Source organism: Lacerta agilis, chromosome 16 (assembly GCF_009819535.1).
Source record: "Lacerta agilis isolate rLacAgi1 chromosome 16, rLacAgi1.pri, whole genome shotgun sequence".
Taxonomy (NCBI): Eukaryota; Metazoa; Chordata; class Lepidosauria; order Squamata; family Lacertidae; genus Lacerta; species Lacerta agilis.
The window spans coordinates 25241620-25262922 of NC_046327.1; the positions used below are offsets into that span (position 1 = coordinate 25241620).

The window sequence follows — 21303 nt, forward strand, 5'->3', positions numbered from 1 at the left end:
GTGACAGAAGTCTGGTATTGCTCCCTGTGAGAACCAGGGCTTCCATTCTGTGCACCATTCCATTTCCCCATTTTCCCTTTATTCATCCAGGAGAGTCGGAGCAGTGTGGGGTTAAGAGAAGGTTATCTTCTTTTCATTTCTTTTTCTCGAGAGAGACAGAAAGCAAGCAAGCAACCGAAGTAGTACCAGTAAATAAAAATGCTACTTGCTTATCTAACCTCCTTAAATTTTATTACTTATTTTCAACATATATCCTCTGCCTCTGTACTTGATGCTGTGTAAAAATTAAAAACCCAGTTACAACACTGGTTTAAAACGCAACAAGGGAACCAGTCGCACAAATATACAGAGCCTCTCGAAGAAAAGCAGCTGAAATAGACAAAATGCCAAACCGCGATCACTAAAACCAGCAGTAAATCAGTAATTACATACGCCAGCAATTCAGGAAAGCAACTTTTGCTGACTAGAGGCTCTAAAGAAATGTGTCTTACATTTCCTCACAAAATCCAGGAGGAATGGGCATAGGTTGACACCCCCAAAGAGGTGGCTCAATATTATCCGGCGTACAGTTGCAAAGAGTTATAAGGATCCTATACGTGCACTAGCTTTCTGTACAGACAAAGCAGGGCGTTAGTACATAACTTTAAAAGGCAGCCGGGTGGGGCACATACAGGTTGCAGCAGAAGGACAGCCTTCTGTCTTGTTTTGCTAGTTTCTGTGTGTTCTGTAGGATAGATAGATAGATAGATGGATAGATAGATAGATAGATAGATAGATATAGATATATAAGAGGAAAAGCAAGACAAAAATTGAAGAAGGGGTATGGATCAAAAGAGTGAAAAACAAAGAATGCAGAAAGAGCAGAGGAGGAAGGAATAATAAGGAATAGGATTTGGAGAGTGGACCCTCCTCATGGCAGTACCTTCTGGACGTTCCTTCTACAGTTCTCTCCTATTTCCTCCCGGAAGTAGATGAGACAGGCACCACCTTGGCTCCTCTGCAGCGGCCTTGTGCATGCTCCTCCGTACTGCCTCCAGATCCCAAGGTGGAGGAGGCACAATGAATCGCGGCGGAGGCAGCAGCCCCATGGAGGAACTCTCAAAGGCTACCCTGCACAATAACTCGCTGTGGTGGCTGGCTTGCGGGCTCCTGGCCCTGCTGGCCAACTCCTGGATAATCCTGAGCATCACAGCCAAGCAGCAGAAGCACAAACCCCTGGAGCTTCTGCTGTGCTTCCTGGCAGGGACTCACATCCTCATGGCTGCCGTGCCGCTCACCACCTACGCGGTGGTGCAGCTGCGCCGCGAGTCCTCCGACTACGACTGGAACGAGAGCATCTGCAAGGTCTTTGTCTCCACCTATTACACCTTGGCCTTGGCCACGTGCTTCACCGTCGCCTCCTTGTCTTACCACCGCATGTGGATGGTGAGGTGGCCTGTCAACTACCGCCTGAGCAACGCCAAGAAGCAGGCCCTGCACGCCGTGATGGGGATCTGGATGGTGTCCTTCATCCTCTCCACGCTGCCTTCCATCGGCTGGCACAACAACGGGGAGCGGTACTACGCCAGCGGATGCCAGTTCATCGTCAGCAAGATAGGCCTGGGCTTCGGCGTGTGCTTCAGCCTGCTCCTCCTCGGAGGCATCGTCATGGGCTTGGTTTGCGTGGGCATCACTTTCTACCAGACCTTGTGGGCTCACCGGAGGCACCACAGATGCCACCACCTGAGAGCGGAGGAAGCCTCCTCTGCTTGCCCGTCTTCAGCTCACAGCACCTTCAACGTGCCAACTATCGTGGTGGAGGACGTCAGGGGCAAACGGCGGTCGTCGCTGGATGGATCTGAATCTGCCAAGACTTCCATGCAGATGACCAATCTCATCAGCGCCATCGTTTTCCTCTATGACACACTGACCGGGGTGCCCATTTTGGTAAGAAATACCCCTCCCTCCTCTTTTCCATTGTCCTAGAGCAGCGCTAAGGGGTGTTAGGGGAGGGGTAGTACATGCTCCTTCTGGGGTAGCTTGTCCACCTTTGGTCCCACTCTGCACTCTCTCACCTGTGGCTCCTAGAAGCTGCCAGCATGCGACAGCGGCCACACCCCAGGAACGGCTTCGACTGGCCGCCTAAACCAGTTGAGGGTAGCCAGTGGGTCTCAAACCCTTAGTGAGTTAGGGACTTCCCCTGCATGCGAAGACAGGTTTCAGCAGATTGAGTGGATGAGAACAATAGTGGGTCCAACGGTCAAGAAAGCGGTTACTGTACTATAAAAGGAAATGAGGGGCGGATGGGGCTCGTCAACCTGGAAAGGTAGCCCGTTTAGGAGAAGGAAACTCTGATCCTAAACCTTCACTGCTTTGGGGGAATATCTTTGGCTGAAGAAAAGGCTAAGGAGTAAACCCTACACAAATCCGGAGTGGATCCCCTAAGCCAGTGGGATGGCACCTTGCATGCCTCTTTCTGGCAACTCCTGCAGACAAGCTAGTGCCAAACCTATTGCTCTGCTTTTCTTTGACCACATAAGTGAGTCTGAGGGGGGGGGGTCTTGCCATATGGGTATCCCAGGACCTCCATATGCACCACCCAAGCTTGCACCCCTTGGAGGTCACTTCACCCCTGGAGGTGCACTCCATTGTCTCTTGAGACAGACAGATTCTAACATCAGTTTCCTGACTTTGAACCTTTAGGAAACACTTTCTGCACTGACATGTATGCAGTGGACCTTTGAGACTCCAAAATGGGCTCCCTGTATTTTGCAGAGGATTTGGGGACATAACTCATGTAGGGCATGTGGCCAAGTATCTTAGCCCTCCCCATTGCAATGTGTCCGCTAGAATTCACCCCAAAACACTCCACTGCATCCATGCATCTCAGGGGAAGATCAGTAGTGGTGCACAGGGTGTGTTCAGAGAACCGTGATTGCCATTATTGATCATCCCACTGAGGAATCCCCAGTTAGCTTCCAAGGAACACCAATGTTCCCTGAAACATAGCTTGAAAACCACAGTTTTAGAAAGTCAACAACCTCCCTGCCTCGTTTTAGAGAGAAAAATGAGCATAGTACGACAGAGGCATTGTTGGCCTTGATGTAAAGGTAAAGGGACCCCTGACCGTTAGGTCCAGTCGCGGACAACTCTGGGGTTACGGTGCTCATCTCGCTTTATTGGCCAAGGGAGCCGGTGTACAGGTTCTGGGTCACGTGGCCAGCATGACTAAGCCGCTTCTGGCGAACCAGAGCAGCGCACGGAAACGCCATTTACCTTCCGCCGGAGTGGTACCTATTAATCCACTTGCACTTGCAGAGCCAGTGTGCTGTAGTGGTTAAGAGCGGTAGACCCGTAATCTGGGGAATCGGGTTCGCGTCTCCACTCCTCCACATGCAGCTGCTGGGTGACCTTGGGCTAGTCACACTTCTCTGAAGTCTCTCAGCCCCACTCACTTCACAGAGTGTCTGTTGTGGGGGAGGAAGGGAAAGGAGAATGTTAGCCGCATTGAGACTCCTTCAGGTAGTGATAAAGTGGGATATCAAATCCAAACTCTTCTTCTTCTTCTTCTTCTTCTTCTTCTTCTTCTTCTTCTTCTTCTTCTTTGACATGCTTTCGAACTGCTAGGTTGGCAGGAGCAGGGACCGAGCAATGGGAGCTCACCCCATCGCGGGGATTCGAACCGCCGACCTTCTGATCGGCAAGCCCTAGGCTCTGTGGTTTAGACCTTGATGTACGCACACAATTATTGTGTCCCGCCATTGCCTCTGATCAAACAGGTTTAGGGGGATTTTGAAGAACTGAAGAAATTTACAAAAACTGCTTACCAAAGACAAGAGTGAGATGCGTACACCACGAGGCACAGTACATGTGTTGTGTTGCTTTTAAAACTATTTATATACTCCTCCAACTAGCCTCTAGAGGGCATAATCTCTGTCCTGGCTCCCCAGTTCCTGTTAGGATTGGCAGATCAAAAGAACTTTTAAGAAAGGAGCAAACACATACACATAAAGAGATGCTATTTTCTGAAACGCCGGCCTTTGATATTTTGAAATAACGTTATCTTGAAACAACAGGCAGCCTAAAGGACTTGTGGATTATATCATAGGTACCTAAGCTATTCCCCCCCCACCCCCCGCAACCTGTTCAGCTTCTCTATGCTTTGATGTCCATCTCTTTTGGCACCCCTTGACAAATTAACTTACATGCTTCGGTGACTGCACACACATCACACACAGCCATGCAGTCTCTGTCCTCAGGCCCCATCTGCTGGACCTGCAAAGTGTACCAAGCAGGCACCAAGTGTCATACTTCTGCTGCAGAAGGAGCCTGCTATACATTATTATTGTTGTCGTTCAGTCGTGTCCGACTCTTCGTGACCCCATGGACCAGAGCACGCCAGGCACTCCGCCTGTTGTCTTTGTCCATGGAGTTTTCTTGGCAGGGATACTGGAGTGGCTTGCTGGTTCCTCCTCCAGGTGGATCACATTTAGTCTAAACTCTCCACTATGACCTGTCCACCCCTTCATGGATCACTGCCTTGTCGTGGCGAAGGGGCTTGAATTACTCAGGGAAGCTATGGACAGGTCAAGATGGACAGGTCATAGTGGAGAGTTTGGACCAAACGTGATCCACCTGGAGAAGGAACTGGCAAGCCACTCCAGTATCCCTGCCAAGAAAACTCCATGGACAAAGACAACAGGCATATAAAAGTCATGACGCTGGAAGCCAAACTGCGAGAGGCAGTGAAGGATAGGCGTGCCTGGTGTGCTCTGGTCCATGGGGTCACGAAGAGTCGGACACGACTGAACAACAACAACAACAATGACCTGTCCATCTTGGGTGGCCCTTCATGGCATAGCTCATAGCTTCCCTGAGTTATTCAAGCCCCTTCGCCACGACAAGGCAGTGATCCATGAAGGAGCTGCTATACATTAGCAAAATGCAAAGCTGGTGCTAGACTTTAGGGGGCTTTTGGCACAGGGGTTGTCAATAGGCCTCCCAACTAGGGAAAGATCCATCTGTAATCTTGGTCCTACTGGAACTGTGGTTCCATAAATATATATAGATGTTATGGCTGTATAGGCTGGGCTACTGAATTTCTGGTAAAATTAAATAATTAAATATGTTGAGCAGCCACCAAGGATGGGCTTCCATTTGAAAGTGGCAGCGCTGCCTGCCCTGCACCGAAATCACCTCTGGGGGGCCTTGTGGGAAGGATCAGTGCCGGATTTACGTATAAGCTAAACAAGCTATAGCTTAGGGCCCCACTGTCTTCGGGCCCCCCAAAAAAATTTAAAGGGAAAAAAACCCTGGATGTACATTTCCAAAATATAAGATAAAAAACAAATAAAATTAAAACCTACATAAAAGCAACAGTGTTTTGTGTTGTGTAGGCTTTTGTGATGTAAGAACTGTAATGGGCCCCACCTGCTAGTCTGCTCCCTAAAATATCACTGGTTTGCTCATTTCTATATATAGGGTGCCTACATTCTGCAAAGCGACGCAGGTGGCGCTGTGGTCTAAACCACTGAGCCTCTTGGGCTTGCCGATCAGAAGGTTGTGAGCTCCTGTTGCTCTGTCCCAGCTCCTGGCAACCTAGCAGTTTGAAAGCACGCCAGTGCAAGAAGATAAATAGGTTCCACTGTGGCGGAAAGGTAAACGGCATGTGCAAATGGCTTGAGATACCTATTAGGTCCATAAATTTCCATATAGCATATATTCAACACAAAAAACAGCGGCAATTTGTTGTTGACAAAAGGACAGCTGGACATATAAAGGGCCCCATTACTTTCAGTAGCTTAGGGCCTCATCAAACCTAAATCCGGCCCTCGGAAGGATGCTAAGTAGCAGCACAGCAGGGCCCTTTGGAGCTCCTGGGGCCCTTAGCCAACGCCCAAGCCACCTGAAGCTGAACCTTTGGCACCAGGCCTGACAAAAGGCATGGTGGGTGTGGAGGGAAGCCCTTTAAAGTACAAGGAGCACTGGGGATGCAAGGACAGGCAACTGGGGTGAGAGATTCTGCAGGATCCTTGTCTAGTGGAATATAGGTCAGCGTGTACTAGAATTAGAGGGTGCCCTAACCTTTGCTGTGACCCTGTGAGCAGTGGCGGAGGAAGGCTCTGCGCTACCCAGGGCAGCAAAAGGAAACGCCCCAGGGGAGGGGCGCCATGACGTCACATTGTGACGTCACGGCGGAGTACGCCTGCGCGAAATGTCGTGCAGGCACACTCCATCAGGGGGCCACCGCTGCTTCCGCAGCCCCCTTTTAACCCGCAGAGAGAAAAGGCAGCTCGTAGGGCTGCTTAGCACTATCGGCAGCTCCCCACCGATCGTGCACAGCAGCCCCAGGAGCCGCCTTTTCGCTCTGCGGCTTAAAAGGGGGCTGCGGAAGCGGCGGTCCGACGACGGAGTGCACCTACGCAAAATGTCGCTCCGGCACACTCCGTCGTTGGGCCGGGCGCTGCTGCACCCGGGGCGATGAAGTGAGCGGCGGCACGTGGGGGTGACAAGCGGCGGCCCCTCCCGCCACTCTCCACGCGCCACCGCTCGCTCCGTCGCCCCGGAAGCAGCAGCGCTGCACAGGCATGGTGCTGGGCGGCGGGGCTCCCCTTGGGGAGTGGTGGGAGGGACCGCCGCTTGTCACCCCCCCCTCCCTGGCACCCGGGGCGTACTGCCCCCACCGCCCCCCCTAGCGACGCCCCTGCCCGTGAGCAGCACTTTCCTCTATATAAGTGAATGGGAACTATTGTTCAGAAAAAAGTAAAGAGGTGTATCCCATGGGGCACCCCTGGGTGGGTGCTAAACTTGCCTTGGTGACCCTAGTAATCTGGGCAAGAGGCGGGTTCGACGTGTTCTCATATATATCGCATTGCAGGCCGAGCCTCACTTACTTGCATTGCCCGATGGCCTTCATAGGTACAGCTCCATTATGAGTTTGGCTTTTTTTCCTGGGGAGTGTGATCAAAACTTGTGTGTATGTGTTTCTGAGATACAAACATGCATTGCAATAATGCTTCCAACGTGAAAATAATAAATAAATAAATAAATAAATACCATTAATAAATAAAACAAGCATCAAGGTAGAAAATCAGTTTTGCAACGTTTGCCCTCAGATACTTTTTCAGAAGTCCTGACCTTTCAGAGCAAACCGGAATTGGATTTTCCTTGTCATAAAATGTTCTCTCGGGTCCCTGTTGAGTCGGTATAAAGCCCAGAACTGCTTCTCTAGCCGGTGTTCTGGGGGCAACAAGGAATACAGTGGTACCTCGGGTTAAGAACTTAATTCGTTCTGGAGGTCCGTTCTTAAGCTGAAACTGTTCTTAACCTGAGGTACCACTTTAGCTAATGGGGCCTCCCGCTGCCGCCACGCCACTGGAGCACAATTTCTGTTCTCATCCTTAAGCAAAGTTCTTAACCCGAGGTACTATTTCTGGGTTAGTGGAGCCTGTAACCTGAAGCGTCTGTAACCTGAAGCGTCTGTAACCTGAAGCGTCTGTAACCCGAAGTACCACTGTAGGTGGAGTATGACTGTTCATGAGAGTGGCAGGAAGAGACAGGACTGCAGTTGTTAGTTTCAGCAAAGGTCCCTAGAATCCCTGTCAGTTTCAGGCACAGTTCATGCCCCTGGAGTTATGTTTTCCCACCCATGGATGTACATTCCAGCAATGGAGAGGGGAAGACAGAGCTTCTAATGATGATGATGATGATGATAATAATAATAATAATAATAATAATAATTATTATTATTATTATTATTATTATTATTATTATTTATTATCTGTGCTCCGCCCATCTGGCTGGGTCTTCCCAGCCACTCTGAGCGGCTTCCACCAAACATTAAAATACATTTAAAATATCACAGTTTAAAAACTTCCCTAAACAGGGCTGCCTTCAGGTATTTTCTGAATGTCAGGTAGTTGTTTATTTCCCTGACCTGTGATGGGAGGGCGTTCCACAGGGCGGGCGCCACTACCGAGAAGGCCCCCTGCCTGGTTCCCTGTAGTTTTGCTTCTCGCAGTGAGGGAACCGACAGAAGGCCCTTGGCGCTGGATCTCAGTGTCCGGGCTGAATGATGGGGGTGGAGACACTCCTTCAGGTATACAGGACCGAGGCTGTTTAGGGCTTTAAAGGTCAGCACCAACACTTTGAATTGTGCTAGGAAACGTACTGTTTTCTCTCTCTCTTAAGTAGCAGAAACTTAGCAAACGTAAGAGCACTCCTGGGGCACGTGGTAACCAGGGCTTAGCAATTAGAATATCTACAATTGTCTGGCACATCAGCAGAATATATGGACTGCAAATTAACACACACACACACACACACACACACACACACACACACACGTACATTTCAAATAAAAATACCACAAATGTCTGGGGACATGAATTTTGATGCACTACTTTGGTAACATTTGTGTAACCACATTCCACACCTAGTTTGTGATTTAGAATGGTGGAGTTGCTGAAAATCGTCGTTTCCCAAAGACAGGGGTCAGCAAACTTTTCCAGCAGGGGGCAGGTCCACTGTCCCTCAGACCTTGCGGGGGGCCGGACAATATTTTGGAGGGGGAAAAATGAACAAATTCCTATGCCCCACAAATAACCCTGAGATGCATTTTAAATAAAAGGACGCATTCTACTCATGTAAAAACACGCTGATTCCCGGACCATCTGCGGGGCGGATTTAGAAGGCGATTGGGCCGGATCCGGACCCTGGACCTTAGCTTGCCTACCCATGCCCAAAGACAAGGTTTTGATCAGCCATTGCTCTTTACATTATTCTAGAAATGATTAGCGTTTGTCTGTTTTTAAAGTAGTGCTTTTTTGCAACGAATCAAGTTGCCTGACTCTTGCCACGTGCAGAAGCTGAAATGCTGCGAGACAGCATTCAACTCATTGATCTGATTGCACCGAGGTGCGCAAATTCAGTTCTTCCTGTAGTGAACTAGTTGAATGAGCTTTTTGCAGTGAGCGCCAGGCACAGAATAAAGTCTCTGCTGTGAGTGGGGCAGATATGTGAACTAGCTCACAAGTTACAATGCTCCCATTAATGTTAGGAATGACTCCCATGTTAATGCAGGAGCTTTGCCAAAAATATTTCACTTTTCAGCTACCAACTGCATTTTGCAGACACCTCTCACGTCCTAGAGACACCCTCCCACACAGCCCAAATAGAAGTTAAGGGAAATTCTCAATAATGGCCATGGGAAATTAGTGTTTAAATGCTGATCTGTTAGGTGGGAGAATCCATCATCTTTTCAGCATCCCCAGTAAACCCCAAAATGGATTTTTCCAGTTTACTTTAGAACATACAGTGGTACCTCTGGTTGCGGACACGTTCCATTCAGGGGTGCCGTTCGCATCCTGAAAAGTCTGTAACCAGAGTGGCATTTCTGCGCATGCGCGAAGCGCGATAGAACACTTCTGCGCATGTGCAAACTGCACAGAATGCTTCTGCATGTGTGCGCACGGCGAAACCTGGAAGTAAACACTTCCGGGTTTGCTGCGTTCTTAACCCGAAAAAACGCAACATGAAGCGTTCACAAGAAGAGACATGACTGTATAGAATTCTCATCAGGGCCAGTCCGCCCATGAGGCAAGGCTGGCTCAGGTGGCAGGAACTATAGTGGCAGCAGATCTGGCCTCCAAGGAATGCATTACCTGCTGCTGCTGGTTCCCAGGTTCCTGATGTAGATCTTTACTCACCCTTCTTCCACGCCCCTCCCCAACATTTTGTGGTTTAACTCAGGTGTGAAAATTTATTGAACCGGCCCTGATTTCAGTGTACAGTAATTTATATGCCAAGAAGCATAAAACGGTAACAAAAGTAAAACTGACTAAAGGATATACCATGAAGCAAAACAACCCTCTCTTTAATCCGCTCCTAAACCACCACAGCGGGTGGCGCTGTGGGTTAAACCACAGAGCCTAGGGCTTGCCAATCAGAAGGTCAGCGGTTCGAATCCCCGTGACGGGGTGAGCTCCCGTTGCTCGGTCCCTGCTACTGCCAACCTAGCAGTTTGAAAGCATGCCAGTGTAAGTAGATAAATAGGTACCGCTCCAGAGGAAAGGTAAACGGTGTTTCCGTGCACTGCTCTGGTTCGCCAGAAGCGGCTTAGTCATGCTGGCCACATGACCCAGAAGCCGTACGCCGGCTCCCTCAGCCAGTAAAGCGAGATGAGTGCCGCAACCCCAGAGTCGTCCGCGACTGGACCTAATGGTCAGGGGTCCCTTTACCTTTACAAACCACCATCAATTAACTCAAATATTATTATGAATATTAGCTTTGTCTGGTACATTCTGTAACATAGTTCACATGATTTAACGTAATGGAATGCATAAATGAGTAAGATTATGCAAGCAATGGTTTCTTATTTATAATGCCATTATTTATAAGCACATTCAAAATACAAGTCAAGATTTTTTAAACAGAGTGAGTGACTTTCCACTTCTATTGCCTCTAAAAAATGATCACTGCTTGTTATATGTATGCAATCAAACAAACAAATGTATGAATGTACAAAATACACAGAAGCCAAAGACTCAAGAGGGCAACCATTTCTCCTATGTAGTTTTCTTTCCCATGCCTAAAAAGACAGATGCTTAAAACACTTTGCGAAGGTGTGGAAGAAAGGAAGCGAATATGTGTGGAAATGTCAAGTCGTGTAAATCACTTATGTGGACGATGGTGAGGAACATGGAGCACGAGCCTAATGCACATATGAAGCTGAGTTATTTGATGAGTGTGTGGGGGAGAGAGGGTTAAGCAGCAATAACAGGGCCGGCTGAAAACATTTTGCCACCTGAGGTGAACTGCAAAATGGTGCCCCGCCGGGGAAGAAGGGATGAATGAAGATCTGTATCAGGAACAGGGGGGGGGGATGAAGATTTACACCAGGATCTGCTGCCCCAGTGGATCTTGCCGCCTGAGGCGGTCACCTCACCTTGTCTCATGAGTGGGCTGGCCCTGAGCAAGACATTTTGCTTTATATCACATTATTTAGGTGATGTGCCATTTCTGGGCACAGTTGGGGCATGTATAGAAAATACCTGTATACTACACTAACTTTGAGGCGGGGCGGGGGCCATATCAAGTATTATAAGGGGCCACTTGCTGGTAGGTAACGTTGGGCATTAAATGCTACAGTGCAGCAGTGTTGCTGCTTGGGCAAATGAGCTGCGATCGCTCTTTCAGCTTTTCTCCTGTGTGTATTGGGTGGTGGGGACCCACATCTCCAGACTTAGCTGTGAAGAGGGAGCCTGATTGTGGAATGTTACTCACAATGTCCCCATCCCCCTTTCCTCTCTGTTTTCAGGTGGTGAGCTTCTTCAGCCTACGCTACGACACGGCTCCCACCTGGATGGTGCTGGCTGTGCTCTGGTGCTCCATGGTGCAGACACTGCTGTTGCCATCCTTCATCTGGTCCTGCGAACGCTACCGGGCTGACGTCCGTACTGTGTGGGAGCAATGCGTGGCAATAATGTCAGAGGAAGACGGGGAAGACGGTGAGCTGCTCCAATCCCGTGTTCTCTCACACTAGAGGATGCTCTGTGTTCTTTCTTTCTTTCTTTCTTTCTTTCTTTCTTTCATGTGCAGCTATGGCTTTTATTTACATTTCATTCTTTTATTTACATTTTATACATTCTTTAAAATATATTGTTATTGACAAAGTAATAATAATAAATAAATAAGAATAAAAATGTGCACCCCACCCCCCGAGACCATTCCATTGTAAGTATCCCCAAATTTCAACACCTCTTGCAATGGTTTGAGCCCTTTCCATTTTAACAGTACAAATTCTACAAATAATTTCTCCTGCATATTCCCTGTCTTGCCTTAATAGCACATGTTAATTTATCATTAATAGCTATATCCCACACCTCTTTATACCATTCTTCCATTTTATATTCTGCTTGCCCCTTCCACTTCCTGGCTATAATAATTTGTGCAGCGGTCAGTAAATTTGTGAGCAAGTCCTTCATAGCCTGTGAACGTTCCACCCCATCGTAAATTGATAATAATGCTACCTCAGGGCTTTTGGTCAGCTTTAACCCAGTGATTTCTGTTATCTCCTTAAATACCTTTTGTGTTCTTTCTTTCTGCATTCTCTCTCTATAGCTGGAGGAAGTGGCAAAACTCTGGAGCGGGTGGGGATGGAAAAAGAACAACGGGCAACACTTTGTGGGATCTGCAGCTGGAATTGGGGGCAAACTAGTTAGGAGATCCATGAATGAACTTCCCATATTTGTTTGCATTTTGAAAAATAAACACAGGCATGTGTGTGGCTGCAGAACTGAGGGTTCAGGGGTTCATCACCCCCCCCTGCACATTCTCCCCAATATACAGGTGAAACTCGAAAAATTAGAATATCGTGGAAAGGTTCATTTCTTTCAGTAATTCAACTTAAAAGGTGAAACTAATGTACGAGATAGACTCACGACATGCAAAGTGAGATATGTCAAGCCTTTATTTGTTATTATTGTGATGATTATGGCGTACAGCTGATGAGAACCCCAAATTAACAATCTCAACTTTGGCGTTTTCATCAGCTGTACGCCATAATCATCACAATTATAACAAGCAAAGGCTTGACACATCTCGCTTTACATGTCATGAGTCTATCTCATATATTAAACTCCAGTAGCTAATGAAAACAATTGCTTACATAAATGGACTTTTCCACAGTATTCTAATTTTTTGAGTTTCACCTGTAAATCCATACAGTGGAAAACATACAGATACCATATTGCCGCCACCGCCCCCCCCTCCAGCTGCATCTACCTTTTTGAAAACAGCATAAATCTGATCGCAGATCATCCAGCATCGCAGCCAGTCTAGTCCCTAGCTAATGGAAGATGGTTGGAACAAAATGGGTTCATCTTGCAGACGAGCCAGAATCGTAGTTAAATTGGTGTTCGTTCATGGTGATTGCATCAGTTGCTGTTGCAATACCAGAAAAACAGCATTAAAAGCATCAGGCAGTTTAAATAGCAGTAGGTATCGGCAGATAAAACTGAATGTATCGAGGCAAAGAAAAAAATTGTGTTTGCAGAGGTTTTCTTCTTGAGGGGCTACTACCATATCATCAAAAAGGGGAAATGCATCACAAAAAGAGGCAAAAGAGGACACAGATTTGCACTGTTATTTTTTGTATATTAGCTTACATGGATTGATGCAAATTTGGAAGTAGTTACTATAATTCGAATAGAAATACAGTGTGATGCATGGTAGGGAAGGCTGTGAGCAGGTAAGCTGTGTCCCTGCTCTGTCTGCTGCTCTCCCAACCCAGAGTTTATTATCTTTAAAACCATGGGTCAGATTATATCACTTGACCTCTCAATGAACCAACTAGGAGATAAAGGCTTTGAACCTGTCTTCATTATTTAAAATGAATATAAAAGTGAAGACTCATGTAAGAGTCTTAACAACAGCCACAGGCAGTGGCGAAGCTACTTGCTTCGGTACCGGGAGCGGTGAACATCCAGCCGTGTGGCTGGTACGCATCCCAGAGGGTGTGGTGCGCCGCCCGTGGGAGGCGTGGCACACATCGGTGGGGTGCGCGGCAAGCGGCATGCATCCCAGGCCACGAGCGGCGAGCGTCCCGGGGGTGCGCGGCGAGTGCCGAGTGTCCCGGGGGCTGGGGTGGCCACGATGTCACACTCCCCCAATGGCACCCGGGGCAGATTGCCCCCCACGCCGCCGCCTTCGTCCGCCAGTGGCCACAGGTGTAAGCCTGGTTTTTCATTATAGACATACACTCCCAACAAGCTGCATAACGGATCAGCCATCACTTTTGCCCTTACTCTCACGCATCAGGTTTTTGTTTTAAAGTAGCACATGTACATTGGTTTGTTTATATCTCCATCATCTTAGGAAAACAATCGCATTTCTTTTTTTAAAAAAACAAACAAACAACCCGTTGCAACATTGCTGAATTGTACGTTCAGATTGGAACTTTCATGATGCTAGCTGGATGTTACTTCAGTCACTTTCACCACCTTTGTAGAAAAGTGCTTTCAGAGCTTATTCCAGTAGAGAAATGTGTGCATTTAAACTTAATATGATAAGGCCACTTTTAAACTCCCCCCACTGTACTAAAAATGTTGGCTCTGCCTTTAACCGTAAGACGGTCCATTTCCTCTTCCTTAAACAGTGATTCCTAAAAAAAAATGGGAGGGGGAGGGGAATCAGATACGCTACATTGCCCATCCCAGTGCTCCTAGGTAACTTACCCAATGAATATGGCATCCCGGTCCAAAATCCAGGTGGTGTTTCCTTTAAAAGCACCAATAAAAGTGACAGCAGATTCATGCCATCACTGTGGCACGGTCAAATCCACACGGGTTTTCCTTGTGCACATAGTCAACTAGAAATTGCAAGCTATTTCCCATAAGCACAGATTGCAAGCAAGGCTGCATTGTGGGGAACTTGACATGCAAGCCCAGCTCATTACAGGCTTGCGGCAATAGACGCCACAGTCGTGACGAACCGCTTAGAAAACCAGCTCGCCACAAATGAGCGCTATAGCCTCCTCAAAGCGCAAGAATCCAGATGTTCCGCGCCTGCATAGGTCTGCCCCTCCGTCTGTTTGAGGTGGGGAACGAGGAGGAGGAGCGAAAATGTGGCAAAGACATTCTTGTCGTCCTCTAGATGGCACTGGTGACGATTACGGTGACGGGAGGATCTGCAAAGTGCGATTCGATGCCAATGGTGCTGCATCTATGAAACGGGACCCCAGGGATGCTAAGCTGCTGCCAGTGCATCACATGCTGTTGCCCCATGACAGGGTGCACTACCTGCAGGTAGGCAGTCCTCTTTTTCTTGGTGTGAGGGTTTGGCTGTCGGTCTGGGGCATGACCAGATCACTCCTGCCAACATTGAAATGTACAAACCAACGTTCTGTTTATTTAACACATTTATATATTGCTCACTGAAAACTTCCTCTATGCATGGTGTTGCCTTGAACCGGATCCACCTAGCAGAGGCAGATGGTTTCCTTAGCCCTCTTCCCTGAGATGCTAGGGAACAGAAGATCCACATGCAAGCAGACTTCCATCCAGAATTGAAAAGGGAGAAAGTTTGGACTTACCCAAGGGGTGTTAGGGAAGGGGCAGTACCTCCGGTGGGGGACACACCATGCTCCTTCTGGGGTAGTTTGCCCACCTTTGGTCCTCACCCTGCATTCAGCCCTCCTAGAAGTGGCTCCTGGAAGCTGTCAGCATGAAACAGCAGCCACACCCCGGGAAATGGCTTTGACTGACTGGCTAAAGCAGGTGAGTTAGGGACTTCCCCTGCATGCAAAGACAGGCGCTGGCATATTAAGCGGACAATATCCATAGTGGGTCAAACGGTCAACTGTACTATCAACTTCAGGTCATAATAGTGTGCAGTCCACACATTACCTGGTCTGTGTTTATACACACAAATGGTGGGGATACCATTATTTCTGGGTGCGCCACAGGGGGAAAAAACCCAACGCGGAGATTTATGTAGGGGTGAACATTTGAGGGAGAGCTGACAGATTGCTTTGCTTTAGGAGTGTGAGGGCGGCCTTATTGACCCCTTCTCTCCTTAGAAAAACAGAGCAATGTAACTGATCTGTAGAAAAGACTTCACAGCATGAAAAAAAAGAGACAATGCACGTGCTTTTTGTAAATCAAGAAGATCTTTAACAAAAATTATTTTAAAAAAAGAAAAACCGAGCAAGGAAGAACCGAGCAGCCAAAAGGTACTCCAGACTCCCTCACTAACACAGTTCAGGACCACAAATCTGTGTTAGTAGGTAGAACACTTGGGTTTTCTTTGTTTTGGAAGTTTTGTAGCCCAAAAAGCACATAAAGTAAAACAAAACCAGAAAAAGCCAGAGGGAGGGGTGTGTTTCACATTTTCTTTACAAAGTGGTGTTACAGGGCAGGTGTGTGTTGCTCGCCAAGACTCACATACCCAGAATATTTCTATGAAATTTGCATAGCCGCAGTACTCGAGGCAAATGCATCAGAAATAGTGGCATTACCTGTTGGGACAGCTGAGTTTTCCCAGCTGCCTGGAATTCCCTTTTGAGAACTGGGGAAACACCGATACCTTAGCAACCCAGTGTACCCCTGGCATAAGCAATTCTGGCAAGTGTTTTCTGTCTCTCTCTCAGGCATTGCACCTACACAGTGCTATTTTTCTAGAAAAGAGGTGCTGGAACTCAGTATGAGCACCTCCCTTGTTCTCTTATAATGGCAATAGCACCCACCTGAGGAGAAAAAAAATTCCTATACATTGCATGCCGTCCAACCTCCTTGCCCCCTGGTTCTCACCTCCTTCTTTCCTTCCAGGTCCCTCTGTCCCGGAGGATGTCCCACGACGAAACCAACATCTTCTCCCACCGCTCCTCGCCTTCCTTCCTCCACAAGTGGTCCTCATCCGACGACATCCGCGTGCCTACCCCTCACAAACACGGAGGCGTCCCCAGCTTCCTCCTCCCGGAGCTCCGCAGCTACCACCACCACCACCGCCGCCACCGGCCTCCCGAGGACGAGTTCGCCACGCTCCGGCAGTTCCTGGAAGCTGGGCTGGTGTCCCGGGGACCTGCCTCGGGGTCTACCGCCTGCTTCTTTCGCGACGAGATCACCACCTTCATTGACGAGACGCCGGTGCCCTCCCCGCACAGCAGCCCGCGCCACTCGCGCCTGCCGCTCGTGGCTCAGAGGGAGAGGCGCCACTCTCTGGATGACACCGAGCAGGAAGGCGGCCCCGAGAGGGATCGGCGGTGTTCACTGACTGGTGGGGAAAACCTATACCTCTACAGCGGAGAACAGGAGCCCGGGAGACGGACCTTGGCAGCTCAAGAAGCGCAGGGTTTCCAGGAGCTCGGCCTATGAAACGGCAGCGGAAGCATTTGCTGGGCTCTGGATTTTTAAGCAAAACTCGACGTGTCTCCCCAGGACCCAAGGGGGTGTTTTTAGGTCCTTGTGTTTCTCACCATGTTGGCAGAGGAGGGGGGTGGTGCCCACGGCGGGGTCCTGATGTGGTGGGGAAGGAGAACCGGCTTTGTTCGAAGGAGCCACGGAGCCCTGCATCCAGGTGGCAAAATGTGAGCACAGACCACCACAGTTCATCGGAGGGCACTTTTTTCTCCAGTTCCACCCCCTCAGTAGCATTGTTAGTGCCACAAGCCCCTCCCTTTTCTTAGCTCCACCCATTATGAGAAACGCTTGTCGTCGGTTGCCAAGTGTGGGACAGGAAGGTATTAAAAAGAAATCTATATTTGGAGTGTCACATGTGCCTGGCTTTCTCTTCTTTCTCTTTCTAAAGTGTGTTCACAATGTTTGTGGGTTTTGTTTTTAAGTGATTTGGGCATGCATTTATCTAGGAATAAGCCCCACTGAAAACAATTGAGACCTTCTTCTGAGTAGGTACTACGTAAAGAGACTCAACAGCCAACTGAGAAGAGAGGATTTCAAGACGGAGTGTCCCAGTGCCAAGAGATGACACATGCATGTAATATTGAGCATGCAGCGCTCAATTTCAAAATGCTCCACACATGCTATTTCAGTCCTACTTGCAGCAGGCATGCTGTGGTGGGCTGGTAACATCACCCCCATGATACAGATGAGTTTGGCTGTCTTAACAGAGGTTGTCAGGTAGAAAGATGGAAATCTTCTAGCCATAAGGAAAGCACGATTTCTCCATATGCAGCCTTTGCAGTGGTGTAGCGAAGGTTGCTGGTGCCCAGGGCAAGGAAAATATTGCACCCTTTGGGTAGACTGGGCAGCCTTATGCAGTTTTGGACCCCAATACCTCAAGAACTGCCTCTCCCCACATGAACCAAACTAGACCCCGCATTCTCCACGAGGCCCTTCTGCACGTGCCCCCTCAGAGTGATGCAGTGGGTGGCCCCCCCATTTATGCAGTGTTTTCCAGGGAGGCATGTCTGGTGCCATTGCTAACTGTCTAGGCAAACACATTCTTGTTCACCCAGGATTTTGGGTCTTAATTTTAGTGGGGTAAGGCAGAGTTGGATCTGTGTGTGTGTGTGTGTGTGTGTGTGTGTGTGTGTGTGTGTGTGTATATATATATATATATATATATATATATATATATATATATAAAATTTGTGTATTTTAGGCTGCTTTGCCCTTGTTCCTTACCCCTTTTTAATGTTTGCTTTTTGTAAGTTGTTTTGAGCTTCATTTGGAGGGGAGAGTAGTTAACAAATAAATAATAATCATCACCTCAGCCAAAACTTAATTGAGATAAGACAAGCTGTACTTTAGCTCAAACACCTTAGAATATATGAGAGCTCATGCCCTCTTTTAATCCTTAATGTAACATCAGATTATTTTGTGCTAGTAATGTCCAATTCTCATTGATTTTAAAGCCAGAGGGAACCATTAGTCTGATGTAGTCTGCCCTCTTACGTAACCCAGACCACAGAAATTCACTCAGCCATCCCTGCACTGAAGCCAGAATTCTTGGGAAGAACTGAAATTCCAAAGGTATGTATTCTATCAAAGTGTGAGCCATTGGAGTTCTTTAAGACCTCAGGCCATTTATTTGAAGCTGATTTCCATAGCTGGCTACTTAATTTTTTTTATTCTCAAGTGTTTTGAGTTTGTACTGGATCTCACGCATATCTTTTTGGAGATATAAAAAGATATCCACCCATAATCACATCACACAACTCATTTATTTCACTGAACTTTCAGGCCATCTCAAAATTTCAGGAGGGTCGTATATGTTTTTTTAAAAAATAAGACCTATAATACACATTGTCGAAATGTAGCCCCGCCGTCTTAAGGGAAGAAAAATTTGTTCATCCCATTTTATTATTTTTAATGTATGCCGATCTCCTTAGGAAGAGCGGGATTTAAATTATTTTCAACATATACATATGTATGTACATCTATACATGCACAGTGGTTAGAGTGACGGGCTAGAACCTGGGAGGCCCGGGTTCAAATCCCTACTCAGCCATTGAGCTCACTGGGTGACCTTGGACCAGTCACTGCATCCCCTTAACCTGACTCACAGGATTGTTGTGGGAATAAAATGAAGGCAGGGAGAGCCAATGCATACCACCTCAAGCTTCTTGGAGGAAAAGTGGAATGCAAATGCAATAAATAAAGGATACACCAGGGCTCCTGGGAATCTGAAACAGAAGCCTTGCAATCCTAACGGAATTTGAACATTGGGCCCCATTTTTGTTGGGGGAGATCAATGTATAAATTAACTAAACCAACCTGGGTTTCCTCCTCATCATAGCCCTAGGCTAGCACGGACTGGTTGGACACAGAGGAATAATGGGAGGAACCAGTTGAAGGTCATACCCCCAAGGGAAGAAGGCTCAGATCCCAAGGAGTGGTGGTGGGACAATGATTGGTCAGAGGAAGACCGGGAGGAGGAGGTGTCGGAAGCTGAATTGGTAACAGGGCTTAGGGAGTGGGGAGACTCTTTGCAGGGACAAGTGCAGAATCAGAGAAGCAGGGGCGAAAGAGGCCAAGGGGCAGAGATAGGTCTGGCTTGGGAAGAGGCATGGGGGTCTCCTCTTCCTGCTGCAACAAGCTCCCCTACCCCCTGGTCTCCTAGAACCAGGAGAGGCGTGAAAAGGGCAGAACAGTGGCAGACGCAGTTTCCGATTGCTTGAAAAACACCCTGGAGAGGAGGGAACAGCACCAGCTGTGGGGAGGCAGGGACCTTTAGCCTTGGCAACTGCTTCATGGGGGCAAGACCCGAGTTGCTGTGCTCATCTGGCCTAACACTCATGTTTTGCTAATAAAGAGTTTTTGTGTGCTTGGTGTGATTTACTGTTGGCTCGCTCCTGTCAGCACTCCAACAGAAGACATTTTGCTTCCCCCAAGCCAAGGTGCATAGTACCCAAGGCCCCCTGAGGTTTTGACCTCTAAAGCCTTAAATGGCCCAGTACTTCAAGGATCACCTCTCCCCATATGAACCAACCCGGGCCTTGCGAGCATCATCAGAGGCCCTTCTTTGTATGGTCCGGATGGTGGCAACATGAGAACGAACCTTTTCTGCAGTGGCTCCCCATTTGTGGGATGCTCTCCCCAGGGAGGCTTGCCTGGTGCTTTCCTTAAATATCTTTAGATGCCAGGCAAAAATGTTTCTCTTTAACCAGGCCTTTGGCTGGTTAACATTCTATGGTCTTTTAAATAAGTTAGTGGGAGGAGAGATCATTGGTTTGTCTTTGTTCTATTATGCATTTTGTGTTCTCATTTTGCATTTTTATGTTGTGAACTGCCCTGTGATCTTTGGATGTAGGGCGGGATACTAATTTAATAAATAATCATAATCATAGCAGCAGGGAACAGCACAGGGAACTACAATCGGGTGCCAACTTGAATAATATATTGGGGGGCATGCATGGACGTAGCCAAGATTTATGTTAGGGAAGCAGGATCTCAGTTAGTTAAGTATTTATTTTATTTTATTATTTACTTCATGGGGGGCAGCTGCCCCCCATTGGCAACTATGCCCATGGACCCAGGTAAACCCTGCCCTGCAAAACTGATCACAAGACTCAGTGTGCACACACCATTTGAATGGCAATGCCCATTAACTTGTGGGGGAGGCCAGCCCTCTCAAATATTTTATGGGGGGAGCCAAAGAGACTTGGCCCTAGGAGTTGGCTCTTATGCAGTCAATCATGGCTGGCTGGCAGACCTGTTGACTGCATTCCTTAATGTACAGGCACTCCTACCATGACCGAAAAATGTGTTGTGTTAAGGTGCCCTGGGGTTCTGCGAATCCTGTTAGGATGTTGGAGGCAAAGCTCTTTAAGGAAAAGAAGCAGAATTTGTTTCTCCCTTCCTCTCTTTCTTTTTTGGCTGTGTTTCTACATCTACCATCCTTCTGGCAGGCAGAAATCCAGCAGGTGGGGAGGATTTCCTTTCAATAGTGCTGCTGGAACGATTGCAGTGACTGAGAGCTTCCATTGGATCCTTGTGATGGATTGCTAAGTGTAAAGGGATTTTTTAGCCCCCCAATTACCCCCCCCACACACACACACCTGTCCTCTATTTTGCCCAACCAAAGGTGGCAACCCTACTTAAAGCACAGGAATTAAGCAGCAAAACGTACTTTATTAGCTCCAGGCTAGGGCAGAGCCAGCGCGTCCTTCCACTACCGCTCACCCCACCTTCCTTCCCCGCCGCCACCACGTCCTTCCCCGGCTTGTTTGGGCCTCCTCTGACCCTGGCAGGAATTTCCAGCCTCGGGCAGCAGTTCTGGATTACGCCTCCCTTCTCCCCGCCTTTCTCTCCCGCTCCGCCAGCAGCGGAGGCCCCTTTTCCAGCCGCCTCCTGCCCGCCCCTTTCC

At 48.1% G+C, this 21303-nt stretch overlaps 1 protein-coding gene across 1 annotated transcript; it reads left to right on the plus strand.

Moving 5' to 3' along the window:
* Positions 1–785: 785 nt before the first annotated feature.
* GPR162 (G protein-coupled receptor 162) lies at positions 786–17247 on the plus strand. The gene is made up of 4 exons (XM_033173167.1): positions 786–1926; positions 11297–11486; positions 14632–14783; positions 16305–17247. The coding sequence occupies exons 1-4, from the start codon at positions 1015–1017 to the stop codon at positions 16848–16850; spliced, it is 1800 nt and encodes a 599-aa protein (XP_033029058.1). The 5' UTR covers positions 786–1014; the 3' UTR covers positions 16851–17247.
* Positions 17248–21303: the final 4056 nt, after the last annotated feature.

Coding starts and splice junctions, on each gene's coding strand:
- GPR162 (XM_033173167.1), top strand. CDS start 1,015: ATGCTCCTCCGTACTGCCTCCAGATCCCAAGGTGGAGGAGGCACAATG. Junction 1,927..11,296: donor TGACCGGGGTGCCCATTTTG/GTAAGAAATACC, acceptor CTCTGTTTTCAG/GTGGTGAGCTTCTTCAGCCT. Junction 11,487..14,631: donor AGAGGAAGACGGGGAAGACG/GTGAGCTGCTCC, acceptor GTCGTCCTCTAG/ATGGCACTGGTGACGATTAC.